Source organism: Cetorhinus maximus, chromosome 29, assembly GCF_964194155.1.
Source record: "Cetorhinus maximus chromosome 29, sCetMax3.hap1.1, whole genome shotgun sequence".
Taxonomy (NCBI): Eukaryota; Metazoa; Chordata; class Chondrichthyes; order Lamniformes; family Cetorhinidae; genus Cetorhinus; species Cetorhinus maximus.
In genome coordinates, this window is record NC_135907.1 from 12,545,391 (window position 1) to 12,563,641 (window position 18,251).

An 18,251-nucleotide genomic window follows, 5' to 3' on the forward strand; every position below is an offset into this window, starting at 1 on the left:
GAAAAGGGAAACAGATCCACGAGGAAAGGTGCACCAAACATTCCTGTTGGAGTCTGCACCACAGATAGAAGGAACTCCTCTTGCTATGGAAGTACCTGTAGGACCCATTGAGCCTGAGAGTGTCGAAGAGGCAAACTTACTGGTTCCTATTGGGGAGCCCAGGGAATGGATTACTCCTGAGAGGGAGGCCTCAGATAAACCATCTGAAGTCATAGAACTACAACATTCAACATGTTTGAAAAAGCCTCCCGAGAGACTGAATTTGTGAATAGTTTATGCTTGTAAATAGTTAAAATATTGTAAAATATACTTTCAAGTGAAGGGGGATGGGATGTGGTAATCTAAGGTGCAATACCCCTTTCAGAGAACGTGAGCAGATTGATCACATGACTCTAGGACCCCATAGCTGTGCAGCGCAGGCTACCATGTTAATGTTAGCCTGGAGTAGGGCCTGGTTGGAGAGGCACACTTTGTGTTTGTTGTTTGTGTATGTGCTTCATTTCATATTGGTCTCTGCACCAGGTGGCCAAAGATCAAGAGCATGGGGCTGAGATGCAGCCAAAATTCGAAGAGCAGCCCCTTCAAAATAATCAAAAAGGGGCTGCAACCTTGAACAGTCCATATGAACGCGGAACATGGACTCCTCAACACTGCAGAAAATACAGGTGACCTGGGAGTCCATTAACCATCTTAATCTACGATTGTATGGGATTGCTGCATGCAACACCATCCACAGCAGACCCCCAATGGTAAACGGGAGGACTCCCACGTAAAGGGTCCTTCACTGGGGTCGCCCGCCACCTCCGGCACTTTACAAATGCAAGTTGTTGTTGTCATGTTAAAGCTCTCACACCATCAAGATCAAAAGACAAAAACGAACTTGCATTTATATAGTGACTTTCCACAACCTCAGGACTTTCCAAAGTATTTTACAGCCGTGAAGTACTTTTGTAGTGTAGTCACTGTTGTATTGTGGGAAACCTGGCAAACAATTTATGCACAGCAAGCTCCTTTTTATTCATTCATGGGATATGGGCGTTGCTGGCTGGGCCAGCATTTATTGCCAATCCCTAATTGTCCTTGAGAAGGTGGGGGTGAGCTGCCTTCTTGAACCGCTGCAGTCCATGTGGTATAGGTACACCCACAGTGCTGTTAGGGAGGGAGTTCCAGGATTTTGACCCAGTGACAGTGAAGGAACGGCGATATATTTCCAAGTCAGGATGGTGCGTGGCTTGGAGGGGAGCTTCCAGGTGGTGGTGTTCCCATGTGTCTGCTGCCCTTGTCCTTCTAGATGGTAGTGGTCGTGGGTTTGCAATGTGATAATGACAAGATCGTCTATTGCAGCGATGTTGGTTGAAAGATAAATATTGGCCAGGTCTCTCTTGCTGCTCTTCAAATTAGTGCCATGGGATCAAGCTCGTCTGTGATGCGCCTAATCTGCCAAGACTCACTGTCTAGGAGCATGGGGCTTGTTTGTATGTTTGTCTGCAGGGTGGGGGAGGCTGACTGGACTCCTGACCCACCACGCCTCCCCCTCTCTTCACGCTGAATAAAACAGGCCTTGGCCAGATAGCTGCCATCTGCTGGAAGGCGGCCACTAGCTCAGGAAAGGGGGAGCTCCACACCCAATCGAGGCTCTAGGCAGGGACACCCGGTGCCAGTGCGATGGGCTCCTGACCCTGAAGCTTACCACGGCCACCCATTTAAAGGCAGCCTGGCACAGGTTGGTGGCTGCTGCAGAGGGAATCCTGATTTGGGGGAGAATGTAGAAAGAGGAGCGCTAAACACATTGAAGCGTTGATATCAGGTAAGAGCATGCTTTTCCCGTTTTGGTGACTATTGTACCAGCAACATCTCATTCAGAACGCTTGCCAACTCTTGCTTCTCCCCCAAGTCAGGATTCCCTTTGCAGCTGCCACCAATCTGCGCCAGGGTGCCTTTGAATGGGCGATAAGCTTCAGGGTCACGAACCCAACGTTCTGGCACCGATGTCCTCTTGCCAGGGAGCTTCTGAATAACAAGTGTTCAGAAAAAAACCTCAATTCTACCTCTGCTCCGCAGGGGAGGAAACCCCACCTGCTCAGTTTGAAGCAGTCACACCCTCAGCTGCAACAAAGGATAGAGGCAGGGCAAATGGAGGGGCCCACACCAAGGACGGCCCCGAGGTTCAATGATAACTCCGTGAGTCCTCCCACAGGCTATGAGTGATCGGCAGGAGGTCCCCATGCCAACCGATGGAAAGAGGACGCCTCCCTGCCAGACCCAAACAAGCCCGATGGAGGTCGCAGAGGAGGTCAGCAGCCGTGGGGTCATCCAAAGGCCTAGGTTCGAGTGCTGTAAGAGGCTGAATTAGCTCTGACGATTGGCGAGGGTGACTGTGCAACCATTTTGCAGACGATCTATAAGGGAGGGTCTGAGGGTGAGATGTGCGGGATCGGAGGAAATGTTGGCAGAGTGATAAAGTCACTGGGATACTAATCCAGAGGCACAGACCAAGCTCTGGAATCAGGGGTTCAAATCCCATCACCGCAGCTGGCGGAATTGAAATTCAATGATCTGGAATATAAAGCTAGTCTCAGTGAAGGTGACCACGACACTATCATCAATTGTCGTAAAAACCCATCTGGTTCACTCAGGCCCCTTAGGGAAGGAAATTTGCCGTCCTTACCCGGTCTGGCCTACATGTGACTCCAGACCCACAGCAATGTGGTTGACCCTTAACTGCCCCTCTGAAATGGCCCAGCAAGCCCCTCAGTTCAAGGGAAATTAGGCCTTGCCAGTGATGCCCGCACCCCATGAAAGAATAAATTTAGTGTCTGGTGGAGTGCAGAAGGCGAACTGAAGCTGACATGCCACACTGCATGACATGGGGTTTTCTTAGGGAGTGGAGGGGGCGGGAGGGGAGGGTGCTTCTGACGTCCGTGACCTCTTAGATGGCAAGGATCATTGGGAAGTGTTGGTCACGGACGTGTTGGGCATACAAATGATAGTAAAAGATGCATTACAATGTCCCTTTCTCTTTGCAGGAGAAGAGGACACATATTGCCCACAAGAGGTCAAGGACTAGTGGAGGAGTGCCAAACCTTGGCATATTAACTCCTGAGGAGGAGGAAGTGTTGGATCCGGCCAACAACCAATGGTGTAAGACCATTGGCTGTAGAGAGGCAGGAGGACGACCATGGGGTGGTGAGATTATAGCTCTCTCCTGGAACGACTGTGCTGTAGGTGTGGGATGGGGGAGGCAGGGAAGCGGCGTGTGTGTGTGTCTGTGTGTGTGTCTATGTGTGTGTCTGTGTGTGTGTCTGTGTGTGTGTCTGTGTGTCAGCCATCTCAAATGATGATGGTGACTTTCATTATCCGTGTTTGCACTAAGGTGAAACCTCGGCAGCTGCAGCCACCAGCCTTGAGGAACCTATAAGGGGGAGGAGGAAGCCTTAAAGGAAAATACGAAGAACCATCACATCCTTGGGCTGCACCTAGCTCCAGTATAGATAAATGCACCTCAGTGGGTACACACACGTATGATCCTCTGTTGCTGGTCACAAACAAGCTGGACATTGACTGAATGTTGACAAAGGCCCCTGGCTATCCGGCAGTGCTTTGATGGTTACATGGGTGCAATCTATGATCCCTTGCACTCTGGGGAAATCCAGCAATGCTTGCAAAGCCTCAGACTCTCTTGGTGAGACTGGCATTGTCTGTGCTGAAAGTGAAGAATTCATTGGCACTCCTGAAGATTGCATCTGTCACAACCTTGATGCAATGATGGGCTGCTGGCTGCGAGATGCTGCAAAGGTCTCCAGCTGATGCCTGGTAGGACCCAGATGGCAAAAAATTCAAGTCCAATATTACCTTCAAACGACAGGCATAGGGTGGCCACCAACTCAATTGGAAGCTATCCCCCCGGCCAACATGTCACACAGGGATGTGACTGTCTCCCGGGAGAGACGCAGTCCTCGAAGGCACTTGTGCTCTGACATCTGCAGGTATGTCATCCGTGGCCTCTACACCCTGTTTGCAGGATAGTGTCACCTCCTGCCTCTGGGTGCCTGCTACTCTTGCCTGTCTTGTGCAGGCCCCTGTGCAGCAGCAGGCCCCTCACCTGCCTGGACTGCAGGGTGCACCTGCCCCTGCACAGCTGCCTTCCTCTGACTCCTTTCCTCCTCACTGTTGGAGGAGCCTCCTCCAGAGCGCACTATGCCCCTGGGGACTGCGAGCTTCAGGCGCTATACTGGAGACCACAAAGACCCCTGTAGCCCTGCCTGTAAGCTCCCTCTCCCCTTATGAAAGGCTGAGAGAAATAAATCTATGAAGGAAGAACACTTGTAAACACTCCCACCTATACTACTTCTGCTCAACTCAGCTATAGTTCTGCTTGGAGCCCATGTTATTCACCCTTACAATGTCTTCTCATACCTGGTATGGGCGATCCATATCCTAACTTCATTCACCCCATCTTGGCTTCATATCCCTTAAGCCCTTAGCTAGAAAAATCTATCAATCTCATATTTAAAATTATCGAATTGAGCTAGCATCTACTGCTTTATCTACACATTTAATATTCTTTGCGTCAAGAAGTCTTTCTGAACTTCTCTCCTGAATGGCCTGGCTCTGATTTTAAGGTTATGTCACAGTGTGTGTAAAAACCCCAGTATGTGTACAACCCCACTGTGTGTACCCTCCCCAGAGTGTGTACTCTCCCCAGTGTGGCTATGCCCCCCCAGTGTGTGTACACCCCCCATTGTATGTGTATGTATACACCCCCCAGATTACATCCTGCCATATTCATGTCCCCCATATCTGTACATCTCCAGTGAAAATACACCTCCAACTGTGTGTACTCCACCAGTGTGATATGTCCCATTGTGGGGTATGCTACAAAGTGGGTGCCACTATCTTTGGTGGGGGGAAGAGGGGAAAACTTTAAGGGAGGGAACCTGAGTGTAATAAATTGTGCAAAAATTGCAAATATTTCATAGTGTGTTAGTAATTATTTGTCACTGAACAGGAAGGGAGTTGACCTCATGACAACTTTGAAGCTGTTCATTGGGAATTAACTCTTTCCTGTGGACAGACAGAAACAGGTAGATCACTTACTCAGGAAGTACCAGAGGACAATCCCAATTACGACCAGAAGAACAGCTGCTAGCATAAAGGAAACAAGCATCATTGTCCTCTTGTTCCTTCCTGGAGTTTTGATGGGCAGAGCCACCTGGAGGGAAAAGAGAACCATCATTGGCACTGCAATGTTCATGCATCCTTTGAGTTCCTTTGAGTTCGCCGCACCATCGGTTGCCAACCAACCAGGAAGTCTCCCGTAATTAAAGATTAAATGTGAGAAACACCCAGGAGCAAGAGCTAGAAAGGAGCATCAAACAACACTCTGTTTTGACATTTTTTTCACCCACTCTCTTTGATTTGTGTATTGCTGAAAAGAGAGCCATGCAGTCAAATCTTTTGGTCTTGCACTCATCAGGACAGATTCACAAGAATACCAACAACGTATACTGCAATGCCACCACCCATCAGAGCCCACTTGCCAACCAGTCAGCACTCTCTTATGATGCAGTATAAATCGTTGTTTCCTTTACTGTTGGTATTTTCTTGTGAGCCGTCCTGATGAGTCCAAGACGAAAAGCATTGATAGCCTGCCTCCCCTTTCAGCAATACACAAGTTCTGTACCAGCAAGCGACTATTCTGTATTACAGGTGAGTATCTCCTTGATTTGTTGTAACGTTTTGGTGATAGGGGAAAAGAGGCTGATTGACAATCAAGAAACATCCAATTTCCCAAAAAAGGTGTACCCTTTTTTTCCTTTATTCTTTCACAGGATTTGGGCGTCACTGGCAAGGCCAGCATTTGTTTCCCATCCCTAATTGCCCTTGAATTGAATGGCTTGCCAGGTCATTGCAGAGGGCAGTTAAGAGTCAACCACATTGCTGTGGGTCTAGGCCACGTGTAGGCCAGAGCAGGGAAAGATGGCAGATTTACCTTCCCTAAAGGGCATTGGTGAACCAGATGGGTTTTTAATGACAATCGATGATACCGTTATTGAGACTAGCTTTATGTTCCAGGTTTATTAACTGAATTCAAATTCCACCAGCTGTTAAAGAACGAAAAGTGCACATTTCAGGCACCAGAAGTGACTTACCTAGGACACAGGGTGGATGCCTTGGGACTGCACCCGGTAGAAAACAAAATTCAGGTAATAAAAGATGCACCACCACCATCCAATGTAACAGAACTCAAGTTCTTCCTGGGCATGATCAACTACTACAACCGTTTCTTACCAAATCTATCAACTGTGTTGCCGCTGTTACACTCGTTACTAAAAAAGGACCACCATTGGCTTTGGGGGACACAACAGGAAGAAGCCTTCATGAAAGCAAAGGAATTGTTGCATTCATTGTGTCTATTGGTACACTACGACCCGTCGAAAGAGCTGGTATTAACATGTGATGCCCCTCCCTACGGAGTGGGAACTGTGTTATTCTATAAAATGGAAAATGGGTCTGAAAGGCCCATTGGCTGTGTCTCGAGAACCCCCTCCACAGCCGAGAGGGGCTATTCCCAGCTAGAAAAGGGAGGTTTATCGGCGGTATTCAGGGTGAAGAAATTCCACCAGTACCTGTATGGTCGCCATTTCACCATTGTGTCGGACCATAAACCATTAATGGGTTTGTTCAGCGAGGACAAGGCCGTACCGCCAATAGCGTCAGCAAAGATACAACGATGGGCTCCAACTTTATCTGCGTACGAGTATATTTTTATATACTGTCCTGGCCTACACATTGCAAATGCGGATGCACTCAGTCGTCTCCCATTGCCAGACAGTATTGTGCCCGCTCCCATTCCACAGGAATTAGTGCTATTATTGAACTTCTTAGATTCTTTGCCTTTGTGTGTGTGTGAAACAAATTAGAGATTGGCCAAGCAGAGATCCATATTATCGAAAGTCAGAGGCTTTGTATTAAAAGGTTGGCCAAACGTGCCTCTTTCTGAAGAATGGAGACCATTCCATGTCAGACAGACGGAATTGAGCTGCCAAGGCGGGATTTTATTGTGGGGGTCAAGAGTGGTGTTCCCACCACAAGGCAGGGAGCCGCTCTTGACAGAACTCCATAGTGCCCATCCGGGGCATATCAAAAATGAAAATGCTTGTGCGAAATGATTTATGGTGGCCAGGCATTGATGGAGATATTGAAAACTTGGTTAAGCATTGTCTCCGCTGTCAGCAGCAACAGAAGTTGCCTGTTCTGGCTCCCCCTGCATCTATGGGATTGGTCTGGTCGACCCTGGCTGGGTTTGATTACATATCGATTACATAAGACCATTCTTGGGTACCATCTCCTTGTTAATTGTAGATGAACATTCCAAATGGATGCATGTATTTGAAGTCAAACTGTCAACGTCAAACACAACTATAGAGAAGCTACGTCACAGTTTCAGCACACATGGCCTACCTGCAACTGTCATTTCAGATAATGGCACTGCTTTTACCAGCACAGAGTTTCAGAACTTTATGGATCTGAATGGAATCAGACATATTAAAACAGCCCCTTACCATCCCTCATTGAATGGCCTACCCGAGAGCCAGTACAAACTTTTAAGTCTGGTGTGAAAAAGCCATTGGAAGGCACTCTGTAATCTCGACTTTCCCGCTTTCTTTTCAGTTATCATACCACACCGCATTCAACCACGGGTTCAACACCATCTGAATTATGGATGAAACACTGCCTACATACAAGGTTAGGTCTGGTGTTTCCAAATTTAGAGGGGAAGGTAGAGTGTCATTAGAGTGAGGTGAGATTGAGGGGCAGTAGCTGCTCACACTGCTAGGAGTTGGGGCTCAGAGAAGCCCAACAGCAGCAGCCAGTAGGCAGTGTCAGCTCAGCGAAGCTGAAGAGGTGTCTGCTCCGTGAATCTGGCCGTTGGGGCAAAGAAAAGCCTGTGAGCTGTGCTCTGCTCAGAGCAGCTAAAACGCGGGGATCATGCCAGTGATTAAACGCTGGGTGCAGTCTTGGGAGAAGAGATTGAGCATCTGGGAGGCGAGCTGTTGTTGACACAATCTTACTTGGAGCAACTGTTGGGGGGAATCAGAGACTAAATCTTCAAAAGGAGAAGAATTGAATTCCCTCAGGAGGAAGACAGAGTTTGAAGGATTTTTGTGATTCATAGTGATCACTGACGCATGGGTGGGCTGCTGAGAAAATAGGGGGATCTGTCTTTGTGGTGTCTGCCATTTAGTGTACAGTAGGTGGTGTGCCTGACCGCAGTTTGCCTGTTAATTCACGTTTACCTCATGTTAATTCCGGATGTTAGAACATAAGATAGATAGTATAGACTGTTTGCTTTCCTCACTCTTGTAAAGGAAAAAATTATTCTGCTTGTTTAAAACCGTGGAATCTTGTGGCCCTAGTAAGTAACTGGGATTTCAAATTTTTTCTACTTTACAAAAGAAGTTACTGGTTCCCTAACTGGATCATAAGAAAATGAATGCAAGTCTTTCTTTATAGATTCATGGGATATTAAAGTGCGGAATCAGGCCACTCAACTTATAGAGCCTGAGTTGGTATTTGTCTTCACATGACCCTTGTAATCTAATCGCACATTCCTGTTCTGAATGAACTGACCTTAAAAGTGAGTCTTTTGTTTGTGTCCTATTGGTTTACTGTTTGAGTAAATATTTACTAAGGGGGGAGATGGTCGGGGGGTTGGGGTGGTTGAGGGTGGTGAAAACCCTCATTTTGAAAGATTTGGTGGATGGCTTCTCTTTTGATGCACAGATATGCTGCGGGTGGTAAGTGGGCCGATATGACCGCAGGATTTGCATGTCTGTGCGTGCAGATGACAAGAAACATTCCTCCCACTCGTTCGCTCTCTAACCCTCTGCCCCACTTCTGCTTGATCCCTTGAGCCTGTTCTGCCATTCAATTAGGTCATGGCTGATGGGTATCTTAACTCCATCTACACACCTTGGTTCTGTAATCCTTAATACCCCTGCCTAATGACGATCTATCAATCTCAGTTTTGAAATTTACACTTGACCCCCAGCCTAGATAGCTTTTTTGACGGGAGAAAGTTCTAGATTTCCACTACCCTCTGTGTGAAGAAGTGCTTCCTGACATCACCCATAAACAGTCTAGTTCTAAGTTGAAGGTTATTTCCCCTTTTTTGGTGTCTCCCATCAGAGGCATAGTTTCTCTCCATCTCCCCTCTCTACTCCTTTAATCATCTCCAACACCTCAGTTAGATCTTATTTTTTTTCCTCTTTATTCTTTCATGGGATGTGGGCGTCGCTGGCAAGGTCAGTATTTGTTGCCCCATCCCCAATTGCCCTTGAACTGAGTGGCTTGCCAGGTCATTTCAGAGGGCAATTAAAAATCAACCACATTACTGCGGGTCTGGAGTCACATATAGGCCACACCAGGTAAGGACGGCAGATTTCCTTCCTTAAAGGACATTAGCATAATCCAGATAGGCTTTTACAACAATCGAAGATAGTTGTCCAGGTAAGTTTTCCAGGTAATTCTGTTTTCGTTTTGGATTTCCAGCATCCGCAGTAGTTCTTTGTTTTTATCTCTGTGTTTAATTGACTGCCACTTCTCTTCAAGAAATGCCTTCCTTGAAGAAGTATTGCTCTGTTCTCCGATAGGATTTCCGCCTGTCTCTTCTGCCTTGTTCACCTTCATTGCTTTCCATTTCTCTCCTGGTGTTTGACAAGGTGTTTATTAAAACCCGCTTTCACAGCCATATTTCCTTTCTCAGTGACTGTCTCCGTCTCTGACGCACCCCACGTGGATTTCAACTGAAATTCCATCCCTCTTGTTTCGAACCCACCCAGGATTACAGGTATCTCCGGGACATAAAACGTCTCTCGGACTGCTGTTCCCATCGCATTCTGAGATCCACACTCAGTGCCATGCGCCGCCATATGAACACACTCGACCTCTCCCTCCAGCAGCACCGCCGCACCCTTTTTCAAAGCTGCACGTGCCCCGAGTTTCATTTTATTCTTCGCCTCATCCGACGCCTCAACAAGAAACTTTTTCGCTTTCTCTCAAGTGCTAAGGAACGCAAGCTCCAACAACTCATCGACACCAACACCCATCTGGGACCCTCCACCCCTGCTTGTCCCTCCGTCCCCACCCCATCTTCCAATCCCAGCCCCAGCCGTGTATTCACTATACCCCCTGACCTTCCCCTCTCCGATGCTGAACGTTCAGTGCTCAGCAAAGGACTTAGTTTCATACCCTTACGCCCTCATCTCAATGAATTTCGGGCTCGGCACGATGCTGAACTCTTCTTCCGCCGTCTTCGTCTCCGTGCTCACTTCTTTGGGCAGGAGTCCTCTCCCCGTTCAACGGATCCTTTTACCCACCTCCAATATTGTCCCTCCACCTGGACCCCTCCCCCTGGATTCTTACCTTCTCTTGATCTTTTCATTGAGAACTGTCGGCGTGACATTAGCCGTCTCAATTTCTCTGCTCCTCTCACCCATTCTAATCTGTCTCTCTCTGAACTTACTGCACACCGTTCTCTCAGGTCCAAACCCAACATTGTCATTAAACCCGCTGACAAGGGTGGTGCTGTTGTTGTCTGGCGCACTGACCTCTACTTGGCGGAGGCTGAGTGTCAACTCGCAGACACTTCCTCCTACCTCTCCCTGGACCATGACCCCACCACGGAACATCAAGCCATTGTTTCCAGGACTGTCACTGACCTCATCTCCTCTGGAGATCTTCCTCCCACAGCTTCCAACCTGATAGCCGCCCAACCTCGGACGGCCCGCTTCTACCTCCTACCCAAAATCCACAAACAGAACTGTCCCGGCAGACCGATCGTGTCAGCCTGTTCCTGCCCCACGGAACTCATTTCTCGTTATCTTGACTTCTCTCTCCCCTTGTCCAGTCCCTTCCCACCTACATCCGTGATTCCTCTGACACCTTACGTCACATCAACAATTTCCAGTTCCCTGGCCCCAACCGCTTCCTCTTCACCATGGATGTCCAATCCCTCTACACCTCCATCCCCCAACAGGATGGTCTGAGGGCCCTTAGCTTCTTCCTTGAACAAAGGCCCGAACAATCCCCATCCACCACTACTCTCCTCCATCTGGCTGAACTTGTTCTCACACTGAACAATTTCTCCTTTAACTCCTCTCACTTCCTCCAAATAAAAGGTGTGGCTATGGGTACCCGCATGGGCCCCAGCTATGCCTGTCTCTTTATGGGGTATGTGGAACATTCCTTGTTCCAGTCCTACTCCGGCCCCCTCCCACAACTCTTTCTCCGGTACATCGATGATTACTTCGGTGCTGCTTCATGCTCTCGTCGGGACCTGGAAAAATTTATTAATTTTGCTTCCAATCTCCACCCCTCCATCATTTTCACATGGTCCATCTCTGACACTTCCCTTCCCTTCCTTGACCTGTCTGTCTCAATTTCTGGTGATAGACTGTCCACCAATATCCATTACAAGCCTACCGACTCCCACAGCTACCTCGACTACAGCTCCTCACACCCCGCTTCCTGTAAGGACTCCATCCCATTCTCTCAGTTCCTTTGCCTCTGTCGCATCTGTTCTGATGACGCTACCTTCAAAAACAGTTCCTCTGACATGTCCTCCTTCTTCCTTAACCGAGGTTTTCCACCCACGGTCGTTGACAGGGCCCTCAACTGTGTCCGGCCCATCTCCCGCGCATCTGCCCTCACGCTTTATCCTCCCTCCCAGAAACATGATAGGGTCCCCTCACTTATCACCCCACCAGCCTCCGCATTCAAAGGATCATCCTCCGCCATTTCCGCCAACTCCAGCATGATGCCACCACCAAACACATCTTCCCTTCACCCCCCCGGCGGCATTCCGTAGGGATCATTCCCTCCGGGACACCCTGGTCCACTCCTCCATCACCCCCTACTCCTCAACCCCCACCTATGGCACCTCCCCATGCCCACGCAGAAGATGCAACACCTGCCCCTTCACTTCCTCTCTCCTCACCGTCCAAGGGCCCAAACACTCCTTTCAAGTGAAGCAGCATTTCACTTGCATTTCCCCTAACTTAGAGCATTCGTTGCTCCCAATGCGGTCTCCTCTACATTGGAGAGACCAATTGCAGAACACCTGCGGTCTGTCTGCAAGAAAGACCCAAACCTCCCTGTCGCTTGCCATTTTAACACTCCACCCTGCTCTCTTGCCCACATGTCTGTCCTTGGCTTGCTGCATTGTTCCAGTGAAGCCCAATGCAAACTGGAGGAACAGCACCTCATCTTCCGACTAGGCACTTTACAGCCTTCCGGGCTGAATATTGAATTCAACAACTTTAGATCTTAAACTCCCTCCCCCCATCCCCACCCTGTTTCTTCCCCCTCCCTTTTGTTTTTTTCAATAATTTATATAGATTTTTCTTTTCCCACCTATTTCCATTATTTTTAAATCTACAACTAATACCTTGTCAGTCTTTCCACCCCACCCCCACTAGAGCTGTACCTTGAGTGTCCTGCCATCCATTCTTAATTAGCACTTTTCTTAGATAATATCACCACCTTCAACACCTCTTTGATCCTTTTGTCTGTGACATCTTTTGATTATCTGCTCCTATCACTTGCTTGTCCCTACAACCACCCCACCCTCAACTTCTCTCCCCCCGCCCCCCACCTTAAACCAGCTTATATTTCACCCCTCTCCTAACTACACTCAGTTCTGTTGAAGGGTAATGTGGACTCAAAACATCGACTCTTTTCTCCGCCGATGCTGCCAGACCTGCTGAGTTTTTCCAGGTAATTCTGTTTTTGAATTGAAGATAGTTGTCATGGTCACCATTACCAACACCAGGTTTCAATTCCAGATTTATTGAGTGAATTCAGATTGCTGTGGTGGGATTCGAACCCATGTCCCCAGAGCATTAGCCTAGCCTCTGGTTTACTAAAATAAAAGCAAAGTACTGCATATGTTTGAAATCTGAAATAAAAACAGAAAATACTGGAAAATGTTTTGAGTCCGTCTGACTCTTTTTCAGGACACTGAAACATAGAAAAACATAGAAACATAGAAACTAGAAGCAGGAGTAGGCCATTCGGCCCTTTGAGTTTGCTCCGCCATTCATTATGATCTTGGCTGATCATCCAACTCAATAACCTGCTCCCGCTTTCTCCACATACCCTTTGATTCCCTTCGCCTCAAGAGTTATATCCAACTCCTTCTAGAAAACATACAATGTTTTGGCCTCAACTACTTTCTGTGGTGACGAATTCCACAGGCTCACCACTGTCTGGGTGAAGAAATTTCTCCTAATCTCAGTCCTAAATGGTCTACCCTGTATCCTCAGACTGTGACCCCTGGATCTGGACTCCCCCACCATCGGGAACATCCTTCCTGCATCTACCCTGTCTAGTCCTGTTAGAATTTTATAGGTTTCTATGAGATCCCCCCATATTCTTCTGAACTCCAGCGAATATAACCCTAACCGACTCAATCTCTCCTCATATGTCAGTCCCGCCATTCCAGGAATCAGTCTGGTAAACCTTCGCTGTACTCCCTCTATAGCAAGAACATCCTTCCTCAGATAAGGAGACCAAAACTGCACACAATATTCCAGGTGTGGTCTCACCAAGGCCCTGTATACTTGCAGCAAGACATCCCTGCTCCTGTACTCGAATCCATTTGCTATGAAGGCCATGTATGAAGAAACGTTATCTCTGTTTCTCTCTCCACAGATGCTGCCAGACCTGCTGTGTTTTTCCAGCATTTTCTGTTTTTACCTCTGTTTACCAGTCCAGTGACATTACCACTCCATCATCATCTTAATCTTCTATGCCCAAGGGAGCGCAAGCTGAGTCTATGCAACCCGCCCTGATAATTTGACTCCTTTAGCCTCAGTATGTTCTGGTGAATCTGAACTGCGTCCTATTCCAAGGCAAACATATCCCCCCTGAGGTGCGGTGCCCAGAAATGAAGACTGAAAGGAGATTTGGTAGAGGTGTTCAAAATCATGAGGGATATGGGCAGAGTAGATAGGGAGGAACTGTTCCCACTCGCGAAAGGATTGACAACGTGAAGGCACAGATTTAAAGTAATTAATAAAAGAAGCAAAAGCGATATGAGGAGAAACTTTTCTACTCAGCCAGTGCTTAGGGTTTGGAATGCACTGCCTGAGGGTGTATTGGAGGCAGGTTCAATCGAAGCATTCAAAAGGGGATTAGACTGTTACCTGAAAACGAAGAATGTGCAGGGTTACGGGGAGAAGGCAGGGGAATGGCACTAGGTGAGTTGCTTATTCAGAGACCTGGTGCTGACATGACGGGCCGAATAGCCTCCTTCTGCACCATAACAATTCCGTGATTCTGCGATACTGTCCCGGTATGGTTGCAAACCAAGGTTGGGTGATTTCCTGGAGTTTTTAACCACAGGACTCCCTGCCTCACCCACTCAAAGAGCCTTTTTTCACCCCTCTCCAATTTCTTTTATATAACTAATAAATCTAAAAGTGTTCAAAAGGTGCGAAAGACACATAAGAAAAAAAATCAACGGGTGTTCACTTTAATTCTCTTTAACTCCTGGAGACTCCAGGGCAATCCTGGAGGGTTGGCAACCCAATGCTTCACACAAATCTATTTTGCATGTTGATCGCTGTCTATGTTTAAAAAAAGAATGCTTCTGACATCAGCCCTGAATTTGCTGCTTATCAGATCTGAAGTTCCTCCTCTAAAGCCACAATTTTAACTGGAAATAATATTTTGGAGACATCATTTCTTTTCTGCCCATGTATACTGAAAGCGGTTCCATTTCTGGGTTTAGAAAGGCTGGAAGGAGCGGCTAATTAATCCCGAAGGATTAAGGGGGCCGATGATTACGTTGAGAGCTGTGAGGGGAGCTGCAGAGTTGGGGCTGCACCTGCTGCACTGGAGCGGCGAGGAATACACTCTGAGCACTCGAGCGGGACAGAAACCGCGAGTTCAGCACAAAGACTCAGGAGAGGCAAACGTCGGCCATCCACTTCTTTCCCCGCAGTCTTTGGGAAAACGATCCCACAACCTGTTGATTCTGCAAACATTTGCTCATTAGAACTGCAGTGCAGGCAAATGCACCAGAGCTTTTAACCCTGGGGAAAGAGTGGCAAAGGATCTTAGTAAACTTAGTGTTGTGTTGAAGATCAAAATGTGCTGGAAATAAAATCATGTTCCCAAACTAGAATTAGGGCAAGTGAGTCAGACACCACACGCAGGGCAGAGTTTTACATCCCGCGGGAGGTAAACCTGACTGGGCGTAAAGTAGCGCCAATGATGTCGGGTGAACACCCCGACAACATTGTGCACTCGCGCGATATTTTGGTCGTTGGGCACGTGCAAGGGTTGTTAGCGCGCCCGCCGACAATTAAGAGGCCCATTGAGGCCATTAACGTTTCAATTAGCGGCGATTTTTCGCTGCCCGTCCAGCGTTACGGTTGGCGGGCGGGCGAATCGGGCCAGGTGACCTTTGGATTTTTTGGGGGAAACCTCATCCCAGGGCGTTAATTGGCCAGCCAGCATGAAATCGTCATCGGGGGCCTGAACCCGGCGGCGGGCGGTTTCCCAGCTGCTCCCGCGCCCGCCCACCACACCCGCCCGATGACCCGAAAATCCTGCCCTCAGTGTTTGAACAAGGGGGGCAGCAAAAGAGAGACTTGCATTTATATAGCACCTTCCCTGACCTCAAAGCATTTTGCAGTCAATGATATACTCTGTTTTTTGAAGTGTAGTTGCTGTTGAAATCAGAAACACAGCAGCTAATCTGCGCACAGCAAACCTCCACAAAATGCAATGTGATGATGATCAGATAATCTGTTTTTAGTGATGTCGGGTGAAGGATAAATATTGGGCCAGAACACCAGGGAGAACTCCACTGCTCTGAATAGTGCCGTGGGATATTTTAAGTTCACTCGAGAGGGAAGACTTTTAGTTTAACGTCTTATCTGAAAGACAACGCCTCTGACAGTGCAGACAGTCCTTCAGTACTGGCACCAAAACGTCAGCCCAGAATTTGTGCTTAAGCCTCTGGACTGGGTCCTGAGCCCTTCTGACTCAAAAGGTGTGACTGAGCTACAGCTGACACCCCACATCAGAGACCTGACTGAACCATTCAACGACACCCGAGCACTGTAATAAATCTGAGGCTCGGTTAAACACTGGAGACAAACAGCTTGGTTAAAACTGGGATCATTAACCGAGCAAGCTGGCAATAAAAAACACGGCAACCGTCTGAGGAAGTTCGGTAACTTTACTTACAATTTCTGCATCGGAGTTCCATGTCACAGTTGTCTTCACAATATCCATCGGTGGGACAAAATTGCAAGGTTCTTGAGTGTTCATGGTAGTTTCTCTGATATACACTTGGATATTCCCCGGCTGCTTTCTCCTTGGCATTTGCAGTGCTCTTTCAGTTGAGAGGTTTTTGGGAGAAAAACTGCCAGAACTTTTTTCTGGAGTGAGAAAAACACACCTATTGTGCAATCGGGCGCCAGTCAATACCCTGAAGTTCAGTCACTTGGCGTTTATGGCAAAGTCTCGATTCGGCCGGCAGGGCTTTGATGGAGGGAATTTTTAGCTGCGTTCAGAGCAACAGAAGATTTCCTTATAGGTAATGATCCGCACACACCTGTGCCCAAATTGAACCAAGGGATAAACAGCAGCACTGCTTAGATTCCACTGGGTCCTATTGCCCCAGTGTTGTCAAAAGTTGAAAGCAGAGCCCGACAGTGGGTGGAATCTGGCAGGCGAATGTGTAGCACACCCACCTGATTATTCCCCTTGGATTTGGATCTCTCATCTCCTCTTTGAGTTCAGGAAAAGTTCTCTCGCCCGCCTCCCCACATCCTTCTCCGACGAGGGGATGAATGGGATTCTCATATAGGAAGGATGTGATTGCGCTGGAGGTGGGGTGCAGAGGAAATTCACCAGGGTGTTGCCTGGGATGAAACATTTAAGTTATAGAGAGAGGTTGGATAGACTTGGGTTGTTTTCGTTGGAGCAGAGAAGACTGAGGGGCGACCTGATCGAGGTGTACAAGATTATGCAGGGCATGGACAGGGTGGATAGGGAGCAGCTGTTCCCCTTAGTTGAAGGGTCAATCACAAGGGGGCATAAGTTCAAGGTGAGGGGCAGGAGGTTTAGGGGGGGATGTGAGGAAAAACTTTTTTACCCAGAGGGTGGTGACAGTCTGGAATGTGCTGCCTGGGAGGGTGGTGGAGGCGGGTTGCCTCACATCCTTTAAAAAGTACCTGGATGAGCACTTGGCACGTCATAACATTCAAGGCTATGGGCCAAGTGCTGGTAAATGGGATTAGGTAGGTAGGTCAGGTGTTTCTCACGTGTCAGTGCAGACTCGATGGGCCGAAGGGCCTCTTCTGCACTGTGATTCTGTGATTCTGTGATTCTCAGTAGTTTCTTGGAATCACGTGGCTATTCTTCATGTCTGAGGCTTAACTGGCAAGGGATTAGAAACTGACCAGATTCAACCCTCACCTGGCATTCAGAAATAAATCCTAGTTAAGTGGCAGCCTTGCCTCATTTGGTAGAATCCTTGAGTGGAATTTTCCCATCCCGCCTGTGGCGCATTTCGTGGTGGGGGTGGAGAATTTAGCGGGAGGCCAAAAATCAGAAACCCAGCAGCGTGAAAATAGTTTGCGATTTTCCCGATGGCGGGTCGGGTGCCCCGCTGAGCATTCATCTCCATCTCATGGACCCTCACTAAATTAGCTTCTCACTGGAACCACGTGCTGCCTTCCAATCTTACCGCCAGCGGGAGATCACGTTGGTCTGAATCGCGTTTGAAAAAGAATGGCGCGCACACACGTCGGACCCCGCTTTGCTCGCAACTTCGAGGCCAACGCAACCCAAGTAGCCTTCCTTCCATAGCGTTGCACCAGTCATGCTGAGGTGCCAGTGGAACGCCTCACTGCTGAGGCTGTAGGGTTGGCCTGGACTTCTGGTGGTTGCCTCTGTAGTCACAAGGACACCACTGTGCAGCGGTGCTCAGGCAGGGCTCAAACTTCAGACACTGACCAGTATTGCGACCGGGGGTGCGGGGGGGTGGGGTGCAGGGGTGTAGAGGTGGTCTGCTCCCGGTGTGTGCCACCCTTGCCTGAAAGGACCACCACTGTGCAGCGGTACTCATACAAGGCTGAGCATTCAGAAACCAGCATTTTCACCAGGGAGGAGGTCCGGGGGGGGGTGGGGTGGGGAAGGGGAACACATGGTTGGGGGGGTGGGGGGGT

General features: G+C 48.4%; 1 protein-coding gene across 1 annotated transcript in view; it reads right to left on the bottom strand.

Moving 5' to 3' along the window:
• tmprss6 (transmembrane serine protease 6) overlaps positions 1 to 16,587 on the bottom strand; it is a 70,713-nt gene extending 54,126 nt beyond the window's left edge. Inside the window, exons 1-2 of the mRNA XM_078531598.1 lie at positions 16,264 to 16,587; positions 5,098 to 5,212 (exon numbers count right to left, since the gene is read on the bottom strand). Coding sequence (XP_078387724.1) covers positions 5,098 to 5,212; positions 16,264 to 16,401 — 253 coding nt within the window. The 5' untranslated portion in view covers positions 16,402 to 16,587. The remainder of the gene's footprint in view (positions 1 to 5,097; positions 5,213 to 16,263) is intronic.
• Positions 16,588 to 18,251: the final 1,664 nt, after the last annotated feature.